The sequence below is a fragment of the Siphateles boraxobius genome, unplaced genomic scaffold, assembly GCF_051911475.1.
Source record: "Siphateles boraxobius isolate OS27281-9 unplaced genomic scaffold, OSU_SipBor_1 149, whole genome shotgun sequence".
Classification (NCBI taxonomy): Eukaryota; Metazoa; Chordata; class Actinopteri; order Cypriniformes; family Leuciscidae; genus Siphateles; species Siphateles boraxobius.
Window position 1 is genome coordinate 256,162 of NW_027508754.1, and position 14,145 is coordinate 270,306.

General features: G+C 35.3%; 1 protein-coding gene across 3 annotated transcripts in view; it reads left to right on the top strand.

Annotated features, from left to right (window-relative positions):
- Positions 1-3,195: 3,195 nt before the first annotated feature.
- The window catches only part of LOC143738543 (scavenger receptor cysteine-rich domain-containing group B protein-like), a 34,293-nt gene continuing 23,343 nt past the window's right edge, over positions 3,196-14,145 (top strand). Inside the window, exons 1-4 of one of the 3 annotated variants that reach the window (XM_077230544.1) lie at positions 3,196-3,497; positions 8,327-8,464; positions 11,341-11,385; positions 12,784-12,822. In XM_077230544.1, the coding sequence (XP_077086659.1) occupies positions 8,347-8,464; positions 11,341-11,385; positions 12,784-12,822 (202 nt within the window). In that variant the 5' untranslated portion in view covers positions 3,196-3,497; positions 8,327-8,346. Of the gene's footprint in view, positions 3,498-4,116; positions 4,185-4,734; positions 4,859-8,326; positions 8,465-11,340; positions 11,386-12,783; positions 12,823-14,145 lie in introns of those variants that run through there. The other 2 variants (XM_077230543.1, XM_077230545.1) reach the window with 2 other exon arrangements.

Sequence of the window (14,145 nt, forward strand, 5' to 3'; positions counted from 1 at the left end):
TTCTAAAAATATTTTATATAGGCTACTTTAGTATTGAATTACATAAAATCAATTTAATATAGAATTGGATTCAATTTAAATAAGTCAATTTAAACATTAATTTTAAATATAAGTACATAAAATAGGCCTATTTAAAATCAATTAATATTTTTCTTTTCTATAGATATTTGATCTCAATGCACTTTGGTGTTGAATTATATATAAATTCAATTTAGAATCGAATTCAACTCAGTTTAAATTACTCAATATAAACATTGATTTTTAAAGGTGCTAAATTTAGAATTGAGAAACTCTTGTTTTTAGCGACACCGGTGGCCGTTAAGTGAAATGCAGCAGCAGCTTCGCATTTGTGCTCACATAACACACAAGAGACTGAACGTGATTCAAGACCTGATATTCTCACGGTGAAGTTCTTTCGTTCTTCCCTTTGAAAGTAAAAAGAAGTTGGAAATACCGTTGCAGACAGTGATTTACTGTTAACGAATATCCCCAAGCCGTCCACTGCTGAGAGCAATAGATGAATGTTTGAATATTTGCTGCTCTTTCCTCTCAATAACACAATAAACACAACAGAAATGATAAACAGCAGTTCAGAAAGCATCTGATCATAGAGATGTGGAGATGTTTGCAGCAGCGACAGATGAGCTCATTAAAATTAAACTGTTATGATAGTTTGATTATAAAGTATATTTGAGACTATAGACTATATAGATCTAACTATGTGAGACTATAGTTTGAATGAATCTCTTTTCTTCGCACGACACATTGTCTTACAGTCCAGAACGGCTCTTTCAGCATTATCCTGAACATTGTATAAGCATTAGTTACATGTGGACAGAAGAGAGGCTCTCTGTAGAAAACACACATCTGCAATTTTCGTTACAAGCTGTTCACACATCGCCAATAAAAAAGCGATTAATACATACAAATTCTTAGATAGCCCTTTAAATATAATTATATTTAAAATAGTGGTGGGCCATTATCGGCGTTAAGGTGCTGCGTTAACGTGAGACTCTTATCGGGCGATAAAAAAATATCGCCGTTAATCTATTCTCAAAGTTGGGTTGGGATCATAAAATAGCTTTTTCGAATATCGTTATATTTTCGCGCAAATCGCGCAGCAGGGTATTTTCCTGTCAGGGACACAAGGTGTATACTTTTACATGTTAGGTTGGGCGACGTTCCTCTCGTTACTTTACATGTTGTTAAATGAGTTTATTCCAAGCGCGCTGTATCTATTTTATAGGCATTAGCGATGCTCAATTCACAAATGAATCACTCTTTTGGGTCGATTCTGTTCAAAGACTTCATCAAACAAGTTGGCAGATCTGTCTAAATCGGTTCGCGAATCAGTTCTGTTCAGTTCCTCACGCACTGAATCGTCTGAAGCGCGTTCAATCACACTCGACACGGAGTCGTAACAGGAAGATTTAAGAACATCAAGAGCTACAGTTTAGTCTAGTGAAAGCAAATCTGCAAATGCATCATATTTTTGCCAGCGATGCAGATCTTTATTAGTTGAACATCTTCGTAAGCTGTCTGTGAATGAATGATTCCACAGGACGATACATTCGATTTCATTCCATTCAGGTAATCCATTTTACAACCAAACAGATTATTACGCCACGATAGCACTACTAAAAAGTATGACATTATCCGTTGGACATATAATTTATAGGCCACAAAAAAAAAAAACTCTTCAGAGCGTCGTCGCACTGGCAAAGGTTTACAGGTTAATTAAGCTACCATTGTGTACAGTTTATGAAATGAACACCCGCCATCCCGCGGTAATGTGTGTGTATTGCGCAGGGGCATAGTCACACGAATAGTTTACATTGATTGAAACTAATTTGTTTAAAAAGGATGAGGCTATTGCAGGTGTTTCGACCCCCTGCCAAATTATTACCCCCCTCGTTGAAGTCAGTACCTGATTGCCTAATCCTAACCCCACCCCTAATCCTAACCCCTCCCCCACAACTAATCCTAAACCTACCAATGCTAGGGGGGTAGTAATTTGGCGGGGGTCAAAATTCGGCACAACACCTATAAAGGCAGGTTCACATAAAATCATTATGACATATGACATTATTTTTTGATCTAACGAGCATCTGGTTTGGCGATGCAAAAACGGACTGTAGCTACGTCGTGCTTATTGTTTTTCTTCTTCCAATTAGCCTAATATGTAAAAAAAACGACGAAAACATGTTACTTGTTCAATTAATAAACAGTTTGTTTGATGACAAATCGCTAAAGATGAAATTGGCCTCCCTTTCTGTCATTGTAATTGTGCGATTAATTTTTTTATTTTATTTTTTTATTTTTTTTGAACGATATTCGACTTTTGCTCCTCTATTGTCGAATCGCATTTTTGGCAGAAATGCACATCCCTACGCGAGGCGAACTATTCTCAAAGACTTACTTTTAGTCATTATTTGGGTAGAATAATCGGCAGAATTCAAATGAGCCATTTTAATCTAGATTAATCTAGATTAATTCCAAGATTCCAGTGAGATTAATCTAGATTTAAAAAATTTATCTATGCCCACCTCTAATTTAAAAACAGTATTTATTTTGCTTATAGCAACATCTTTAAAACGTTTTCACCCGTTGAGCTTGGCACATTGCATTATGGGATAGCCCTCTCCACAAAGGATGCATAAGAAGCCACCTTATATTTTGCCATTAAAAGGCATTTGCATTCAGACATTTGTGTCAGGAGCATCTTTAAATGTGTAGGAAGCTCACTATAGATGTGGAACAGAACCGGACAATTTCAAATAACATTGAACATATTTTTAAGAGCAAGTTGTCAAAACCATTATGACTTGTTGAATTATAGCATTGGGTGAAGTGAATAGATTGAAATTACAATGTGTCAAAGTCAAGCGCTGGCGATAATGATTATGGAAGCTGTCCAAACTTCATCGATATTGTGCTGTGGCCGAACGTATTGATCCAGCAGTCTGATGGCCTGTTAATAAAGATTATTAAAAAATGCTGTTAGTTGTGGTTTAATGTGAAAAAAATGTGAAAGACAGAGGTAATACACACACACACACACACACAGACACACTCATGTTACTGTACAGTTATTTGGATGAACTAAACCGCACCTTTTGTGAGCGCAACCTGAAACCAGAGATGCTGTGAAGGGCTGGCTTTTACTGTCTTCTTTCCTCCTCCCGCTTCCTCTTCATTCACATGTACCAGGCAGGGACGAGGTGTCAGGGCATTAACATAGGCCTAGAATGCTGTTGTACTTTTTTTTTTCATATCTCCCCTTATATAATAGGTTCTAGAGCAGGTAGCCTACTTATAGACTCACAAGGTTAGAGAGATGAAAGACTGCGTTGCTCTTCAGCCGGATGCACTTTTTTCTTTTCCCAGCTAACTCAGAGAGTTGAAGAAGTGTCCTGTGAGCTACATCTCAATTCACTGTGGACTGTTGCTTTTTTGTAAAAAAAAAAAAAAAAAAAGAAAATTCCGTTCCATCAAAGGTATGTTTATGCATCATTCTCATTAAAGGGGGTCGTTTAAAGTAATTTTTAACAGGAAATGTAATCTTTTTTAAAAAGATGCTTCATGCAAAAATTAAATAAAATTATATTTAAAAAATTGCATATATTTTTGCACATTTTCTGCTATAATTCTAGAAATAGTTTTAAAGTGATATGTATTATTATTCCGCAAATGCAAGTTCTTTTAATTGATTCACCTGTTGCATTTTCGTGTTTTGATATTTAGAGGGGGAAAACAAATCTTATTTTAACCATCAGACATTTAAAAAGGCAAAAATGAACTGAAGTCTGAATTTTTAAAAAATCCAGTTTGATGTCTGTCCCGGTTAATCTGGGACTTTAAGGGGGTATTTTCGCGAGCGCCTGGGATCTGTCAGTGTGAGAAGGAGAGGGAGGGGAAACACAGGCGACACAAAAGGCAACATTATTCCCTCGTGGACCCGTGCTGCATCCAGCCATGAATGGAGTATTGAAAAACATAATATTGGAGACTAGATTAATTTTCAGGCCCTCACAACCGCACCATTTTGTCTGCAGGCTCGCAGCGGTTTGCGTTAGTAAATGTTCTAATTGGCCGCACAATAAGCTTTCTGAACCACAGGGTTTCAGCTCTTCAGATGCAAGCAGATCAGAAACTGCATCAATGGGAAGTTGATGTTTCTCTCGGTGGGTGACGTGCTTATTTCTGTTGCTGTTTGGCTTTGGCTCGTTTATGATAATTTTTTAGGCACATGCGGAAGAGAAAATAACAAATCTGATCTCTTACAATACAATTTCCTCCGAGCATCCTTTAATGGCTATATTAGATATTATATGAGTTTTTATTTTTATAATGCATGTTTTCGTTTTCATTTTAGTTCAAGTTTTAGTAGGCTAATTTTGTTGAGGTTTTGTCCTTTTTAATTTTTGTTTTGTTTTATATTTTTATTTATGAAATTATATATTATAAATGAAATTGAGAAATCGTCCAGCACCATTTGTCGTAGATCCATGAATTCGGACGAGGTGTCAAATCATGTGTCTTATTGAGGACAACACAGCTTTAACTATTATAGACTTTTATAAGAGATAAAAGGTAGGCTAAATCACATAAGATAAAACGATGTTCGTACAGCGGGACAGATCATTGTATCTCTGCATCAGACTGTCGTAGAGATTTGGGCGTGTGCTCTTTTTTACCAAGCAGCCTATAAATGGTGACATTTCAACTTCCTAGCCACACTCTAGCAACCAGTTACAGGACCCTAGCAACCAGTTACAGGACCCTAGCAACCACCCTCCATTGACTTCCATTGAAAAAGGGCAAGAGGGATATCTCTGGATCAGAACATTATGATAAGGTGAGGGAGGTTTTGACTCAGACTGGCAAGTAAACTTTAAATATCACCCTGGAAACTAGAGCCCGACCGATATATCGGCGGGCCGATATTATCGGCCGATTTTAGGCATTTTCCTAACTATCGGTATCGGCATTTATAATGGCCGATAAATGAATATTTTTAAAAATGCGTGTACGGTGATTCATGTAAGGGTGGCGCTGCCAATAAAGCACCTAAAAGCTGTCTCAAGAACTGGCAAAAATAATGATTATGAATACAACAAATATAGCAAGGAGACATTTTAATTGTTTATTAATAAACAAGTGTTTTCAGTCAGTGTCAGCCAAAGATGAAGTTGACGATGCTGAGAGAGAAATGCACATTTCATACGATTACATGAGTCTGTCTGTCTTTCGTTTTGAATTGTTCTGTTTAAAAGTAGACATTTCAATATAGATATATTTCAATTCTCAGGTCTATACGCTGAGTTTCGGTTCATGAGACGAGCTCCAGTTCACCCGCAGGCGCTTCCGTGTCGAGATTATCTATCGTCTGCTAAATTTACTTCTTATAAATTAAATCCAGGCAAATGGCTGATGAAACATTGATTAAAATTAAGATACAATTAATACAAAACGAAATTCACTTTGAAACGAAAGGTTTTGTGCTTTCTGTTTGATGTCTATGTGAAAGTTTCAAAGCATTAGTGCCGCTTTCAGAGCGCTCACGTCCGTAGTGCTGAACTGTCGCGTCTGTAACATTGTTTTTTCCTCATAAATGCAAACACGAAAAATAAAATAAAATAAAATAAAGTGAATATTTTATGTAGCCTGTGAAGACTGAGAGCCAACCCTTCTTCATCCGGTGGGTAGTAGCCTACTTGTGATTTGCGCAGTGTAATTCACAGAATTGATTTCTCTGCTACAAGCCTCTGTCACGTATTGTGTGAGCTTGTGACTATTGCAAGCGTGCAGCTGAGAAGTCCTGATTATATTGTCTGCTATATTTAGGCCTTCTTATTTATTAAGGCAATTGGTTGATGAAACATTGATTAAAATGCGTGGCTCGAGCGATCTCCGACAGTAAACTGATTCTGCTTTGTCTAGGGTAAACAGCTGTTGCGACGCGAGCAGTAACGGCCACGTCCGGTGTAGACACAGTGTTAAAGCTCATTCTGCCTGATAACGCTACGTTACAACATCAAGCAATATTCCAAAAATGTATATAATTATAACACTTTATATAGGGCCATTTTGCATTAAGAGTAGCCTAGTTTCACGTTTAGTACATTTTGCTTACTAATTATTTAAAATAGTATAAAAGTACTGTACATATGTAATTAAAAACGTTTTCATTATGATATTATTCATTTTACTTTAGTAAAAAGATCTGAGTTCTTCCTCCACTGGTAGAGATTAGAGGAATTAAGAGTAAAAATAGAAGATAATAAGGTTTTGTCAGTGACACTTTTTATATATTTATTGATACAAGTTATGACTAAATTAAAAGACAAAGTCGTCGTTAGTGAAGATTATGCAACAGTATTTAGAATATAATATAATATAATATAACATGCAATGCAAACTAGTTTGGTTACAGCTCAGCTGTATAATTCTCATTCTATCATTCCCCCTGCCTCCATTACATATCTGTGTCACACAAGTGTTTGATTACCACATTTGAGTGATCATTGCAAAACGTGTTTATAAAATATATTTATTCTGTTTATAGCTACTGTGTAAAGTACCCATCAAAAGTTACACACCAATAGGAAAGTGTCCAAACCTTTGACTGGTATACTGTACTATAATACACATAAATAATATTGCTACTGTATTATAATATACACATAAATAATATCGGCCGATATATCGGTATCGGGCTTTTTTTACTCCCTAATATCGGTATCGGCATCGGCCCCCAAAAATCCATATCGGTCGGGCTCTACTGGAAACAATCATTTAGAGCACCCTAGCAACTGCTGTTAGAGTGATCTGTTATCACAGGTAACTGTCTAAGTTATGCATTTCAGAAATGTACATATACTAAATCACAGTTAGCTAAAAAGGTATTAATTTAAACAATGTAATAATTTTAATGCAGAAGCAATGAGCCCATTTAAGTAATGAATAATTGCTTTTTAACAAGCTTGTTTGTCACAAGGGTACATTTTATTGAAATTGAGATTTATACAACGTCTGAAAGCTGAATAAATAAGCTTTCCATGGATGTATGGTTATTTAGGATAGGATAATATTGGGCCGAGATTGAGAACATCGCCTTTGAAGTCCACTTGCAAAAATAATTTCTTTATATATTTAACATTTACAAAATATCTTCATGGAACATGATCTTTTCTTAATATCCTAAGGATTTTTGGTAAAAAAAAGAAAAATCAATAATTTTGACACATACAATGTATTGTTGGCTATTGCCACAAATATACCCGTGCGACTTATGACTGGTATTGTGATCCAAGGTGACAAATAATTGACATTTAAAAAAATGCAGCATTGGTGCATGTTGCTTCAGAGTTTGCGTCATCTGAAGTCTTCGCGGTGCAAACCAGCGCTTTCCTTCAGCACACACACACACACACACACACACACCGAACCCCCGGCGCCCCAGCCCGAGCGTTCAGGACAGTCCCAGTGACAGATTCTCCGGAAGGAGCGTTTAACTGCTGGCGATGGCGACCACAGACAGCAGAAATGTCCTTTTGTGCACCGAGGCCCGGAATGTTCACTATCTATCTTTCCCGCGGAATATCATATTCTCCCCCAGATCCCAGATCCTGAGCCCTATCCCACCAGTTACACGCATTCCAGTGTAAGGTCAGGAGGGTTTTGGGAAAAACAAAAACAGATAATACACTGTAAATCCAGATATGGTTAAATGTAGGCTACTTTAAACATTTGAGTGTGTTTGTGTGTGTGTGTGTGCGTGCGTGTATGTGTGTGTGTGTGTGTTTGAACGTGTTTATGTTTGTATACGGCATTCCGGGAAAATGAGTCGAAAACTTGGAGCTAGCACGTGTAAATCAATCTGAAAACCTTAAAAAATTTCTTTCACATGCAAAAATAGCCTATACATAACAACAACACTAAAATGTATAACTCATTAACATATGATAGCTACATTTGATTAGGCCTATAAATCTCTGGAACACACCACACAAACCAATCAGCAAGCGCGTGCCCGAGAACGATCGGTCCGCTCTCGTATCAATATGTGTCTGTCCAGAAGTGCCTGTGGCCTGCAGGCTCAACATTTGTTGTTGTTGTTGTTTTTACATAACATACTATGAGGAGAATCTGAGCAGATTCAATAGTAGCCCAGTTACTGTAATAACCTCGCGTCTGGTGTCGTCAACTAGTGAGAATAAGCGACAGTAAACGACAGACACGGATTGTGTGAGATTGAAGGGATTCACTGAAGGTGTGTGTGTGTGTGTGTGTGTGTGTGTGTGTGTGTGTGTGTGTTCTGCAGGTGTCCAGATCTGTTCTGCCATGAAAGGTCAGCGTGTGTCAGACTGGGAGCTCAGAGGTTGTAAATCTGCTGCCTGGATCCTCTCCGGCCTGCTGGCTTCACTGTTTCTGATCGCCGTCTCCACCATTCGTCCACACAGTGAGTGAGAAGCACATTCTGTGTGAAGCTTTTAGATATGAGAAGATAATATACAGTACACTACTAGACAAAAGTTATGAATAATTAAGAATTTTCTTATTTTTAGTCTATTATGCTCACCAAGGCTGCATTTATTTGATCAAAACCATGTGGAAACTGTGATACACTACCATTAAAAAGTTTGGTATACATTTTTTTTTAAATAATAATAATAATAAAATAATAATGATAAAAAAAAATATATATATATATATATACTCTCCCTCTGCCTCTCTCTCTGCCTCTCTCTCTCTCTCTCTCTCTCTCTATCTCTCTCTCTCTCTATATATATATATCTATATCTCTCAATATATATATTCAGCAAAGACAGATCTTAATAAGATCGAAAGTGAATATAAAGTCATTTAAAATGTATAAAATATAATTTATTTCAAATAAATGCTGTTCATTGAACTTCCTAGTCATAAATGAATCCTGGAAAAATGTATCACGGTTTCCACACAAATGTAAACTGTTTTCAACATTGATAATAATCAGAAATATTTCTTGAGCAGCAAATCATAAATGATTTCTGAAGGATCATGTGACACTGAAGACTGGAGTAATGATGCTGAAAATTCAGCTTTGACACTTTACTATATATTCACGCAGAAAACAGCTGTTTGAAATCGTAATAGTGTAATATTTCACAACATTATTTGGTGAACATATAAGAAACTTTAAAAAATCTGATTTATTCCAAACTTTAGACACGTAGTGTATGATATAAGAAGTTATATATATATATATATATATTAGAACTATTTAAAACAGCATTTTGCTAATTATATAATATAGGTTATAGGTCAACTTTTCGGGCAATATGTTTTGAATCCAGCCGTAAACCACACAATATAATATAATATTATATAATATTATATGATATAATAATGCATGCAGGTTTTATGAACTCAAACTGAGAAAATACATGGAATATTTGCATTAAGTACTAAACTTTGATGCATAATTCTGTCAAGATAATTTGTGCTATAACATTAATAGAAATTCACATCAGGTGTCGTGTTACTTTATTATGTTTTTTTTTAAACAACAACATAAATCCCTTAGAGTAGCTGAATATTAGAACCAACCACGCAGACCAACCTAGAAACTAAAACCTAAAAATCTAGATAAAATGATTTCCTTCTATGATTTTAATTTTACTTAACTACCAGTTTAGTTAACTACTTTATAAAAACCCCACTACATCATGCCATCAAATATTAAATCACTGTCTTTAAACATCTGCTTTATGGGAACAATAATCAAAATCAAAGACAAAAGCCTCCACACTGTAAAATCTAAAAGTTGTTATTACTAAGACTTTTTAGTTAACTTTACTTAATGTCCAATAATTTGTTGAACTTACTTAAAATAATTTAGTAATCTGTACTGTTTGCATGCTATCCCTTTGTTACTCAGAAAACCCAAGTAAACATTCACTAATTTTCCAGTCATCTTGAATGTTATTGTCAATACAACAAAACATTTTGGGAGAACGTCACATAAGTTGAATTCATAAATTCATGTTGATTTCCTAAAATTTCTCACCATTATTGTGATTAGTGTTCCCTTTGGTTGGAACTTCATTTATATTATAGTAATTCTCTTCCAATTGATGCAGTGATGAAACCACAGTTATTTGTTTTCAAAGGAAGTGAAGTAATAAATATTATATACATTTACACTTAAATTATTTCCATGTTCTTAATGAATGTATTATATAACGTAACTATATTTCATGTTTAATAATGATCTTGTAACATTTTATTGCTAAAACTTATGGCATAAACTTTTTAATTGGGTTGATATAATCCCTCTATATTTGTGACAATATCTTGCAATTTTTCTTGAGTCAAACACAGACTTCAACATTCAGCATGCAAACCAAAACAACAGTAACAAGTTTTTTAATTAATTTAATTAATTAGACCATTACAATTTTATTTGCTGTCTCTTGTCAGTATAACCCCAATTACGATAGCAAATAAAATTGTAATGGTAAAATAAAGCCAAAAATAGTAAAACAAAGCAATTAATTTATTCATGCCGCAATGCACTCTGGGAGTACACTTCCTCAGATCACAGATAGAATTAAGTTGACAAAACATAAATGGATTAAGTAAGAAGAACTTGATGCAATTAATTTATGCTTACTTAATTCAATTAAGGCAACGAGTTTGCACAGTTGAATTAAGTAAACTGAACAAATTCGTTTTTACGGTGCAGGCTTAATGGATCCTGGTGGAGCACAACAGTAATTTCTCATTGTTAGTTCAGGACGTAAATCCCCCGTTCAACGCAAACTTTTGAAAAGACAGATTCACTAAAGGTGTAACGAGGACATGGACACCTGAGAAGATGTGTATGTGTCAGAGAGTTATAGGTGGTTCCCCACATGACACAACTGAACTCCCAGCAGATCAATGCTTTCCCATGAATCTTACAAATGATCGGCAGTGACGCAAACACAAACAAAGACGTGAGATAATGTGTGTACAGTATGTGTCATGTGACTGACTGTTGTCTGCTAAGATATTGGCTGTTTATTAGTTCTTATAAAGCACATATGTCTTATTCTGCACAAACTTATTCTACGTCCCTTAAACCTAAAATACCTCAATTTAACGACAACTTTACTAACTATTAATTAGCAGTAATTGAGAGTTTATTGATGCAATTATTGTGAGGATTGGACCCTAATCTAAACTGTGACCAAAGGTTATAATATTTGAAATGTACATATATTTCTTCTGATTGAGAATCGCATATTTAAGTTACTTAATGACGATGATGTCTGGTTTATGTTTAATTGTTTTGATCTTTTCTGTGTGCAGGAGATGTCAATCTCAATCTCAAACTCCAACGAAGATCAGTTTCCAGTAAGTATCATTATAAACTGAACATTTATATTTGTTTATGACTTTTCATAAGCAACCTTAATGATGTCAGTCACAACATCCCCGAGAATCAACCTAACGACCGCATAACAACATTCTAAAAACATTTGCAAAAATGTAGCAACATTCCAAACAACTTAGAACATTGTGGTGGGAAACAATTTGAAAACGTACATTCTAAAAATCTATTTGTCGCCATGTTTTATATGAATGCTAAAGCTTCAGAAGTACAGTATGTGTGAATGAACAGAACATGCCTGAAGCGAGTATTTAGAGCGACTAATGTTTCAGTGACATACGCATTAATAAGCGGAGAAGCCTGTGAATTGACCTAAATGGGATGTGATGGAAAAAAGCCTCTTTTCTGCTGTCTTTGTGAGGTTCTGAAACCCTACACCATCGATTCACAGTTTAATACAATAGTTTGTTTAGGCGCTGGCATTAGCTGTCTCAATACAGCTGCAAAACCTGCAAAAGACCGGTGTGTGTGTGTGTATGTGTGTGTGTGTGTGTGTGTGTGTGTGTGTGTGTATGTGTGTGTATGTGTGTGTGTGTGTGTGTGTGTGTGTGTGTGTGTGTGTGTGTGTGTGTGTGTGTGTGTGTGTGTGTGTGTGTGTGTGTGTGTGTGTGTGTGTGTGTGTGTGTATGTGTGTGTGTGGAACGAAGAGAAAACACCTTTCTCAACAAACACACCCAAGTCTAGCCAACATGTCAAATGTCATCAAATGTTGAGTTATAAATAGATTTCAACTGGAACTATATAGAAATACACTTTCAGACAGCAGCACTGATATATATATATATATATATATATTCACATTATGAAATACATTTTTTTCTCCAAAACACGTTATAACAACTGTATATAAAAATTATAATTTAGGACTCATTAGTTAACATGAGACAACACTATTTATATATTATACATAACTTTTCTGAAAACATATCTCAAGTGTCTCATTAATGCGTCTCGCAGGTCTAGACTGAAGCAGACAATTTGGAAGAAAACATAAGTAGAATTATTGATTTCTTTCTGCATAAGAGATTCAATATCCACTGGCTTGTCAGCAGAATCTGATCAGACTATCTGAATATCTGATCTTGCATTATGAGAGGAGTGTTTTATTGAGCCATGCCACATATTTCTGTCTGTCTGAATCACAGCCTGAACAGAATTCACAGTCTTCCTGTTTCAGCGAGTCTAAGATTACAGGAAAATAGATGTAGTAGATATAGAGGACTGGAGCTATGGAGGGCCAAGAACCTCCTTTCAACAAATAATTTCACCACAATCGTTGTTTTCTCTCTCTCTTGCTCTCTCTCTCTTTCCCTCTCTCTCTCCTTCTCTGACTTTCTCTCCTGTTTTTTTCTTTCCCACAGCCAATACTACAAATGCCCCAGTGACAACACAGTCTGACGGTGAGCGTCTTCGCAATTCACTTTCTCACCCTTTCTAACTTTAAACAAGAACACACCCTTTTACGAAAAGACAAGTTCGCCGTCGCCAATTGCGGTTCAGAAAGAGAGAAAACTGATCATAATTGCATCCAAAGGGACAAGAAAAAAAGACGGGTCACTTCCTCTTGCTCGGTTTACACAATCCCCTTCTCCGCCGCTATGCCACGTCCTCTCTCGCTTTCTTTTTGGAGTCATATGTCATATTTAGACTTATTATTGTGCCTTAAGTTGAAGGGGATTAGGAACATTCTTACTGGGTTCATTATATCATTATATTTGAGCTCAACTTATGCAGAAGCCAGAGTAGATTTCATGCGCACTAGACTATGACCTTCAACTGAACACTAGATTTTTTAGGATATAATAATTTGGTAACATCATATTTTTGGACATGTAAACTCTTAAAAATAAAGGTTCTAAAAAGGGATTTTCATAGCATTTTTGCTTCCCCAAAGAACCTTTCAGTTCTTTTTAAGAACATTTTGAAAATCTAAAGAACCTTTTTGCACTTTAAAGAACCTTTTGCGGAATGGAAAGATTCTAAAGATTCTTCATGGAATCTTCAATGCCAATAAAGAACTTTTATATTCACGAGTGTCTATTTGGGATATTATAATACCATTTAATGGACATATAATACATATACCAATGGCACATGTAAAAGTTCATCATTCAGTATCATGTCACTGCCACAGTTCACAGAAAATAAAACACATGTAAAAAGAAAGTATTTCTATTAATCATACTCAGTGCCAAATTATTTCCTGAAGTCTATTATTTGTTTGTATATTAGTTGTTACGTTTCTTCTGCTCGTCAAGGCTGTGTTTATTTGATTAAAAAAATACAGTAAAAATGTGAAATATTATCAAAGTGTAAAAGAACCGTTTTCAATGTGAAAACATGTTAAGATGTAATTTATTATGTAGTGATCAAAGCTGAATTTTCAGCATCATTACTCCAGTCTTCAGTGTCACATGATCCTTCAGAAATCACTATAATATGATGATTTGCTGCTCAACATTTCTGATTAGTAATGTTGAAAACAGTTAACCATGATAAACTACAATGCAAGAGTAAAAAAAAAAGAAAATGATTTTTTTAAATACATTTATTCAACAAGGACGCATTCAATTGATTAAAAGTGACACTAACAACATGTATAATGCTACAAACGATTCCAAATGAATGATGTTGAATTTTCATTCTATTCATCAAAGAATCTTGAAAAAATAAAAGTTTCTTGAGCATCAAATCATCATATTAGAATGATTTCTGAAGGATCA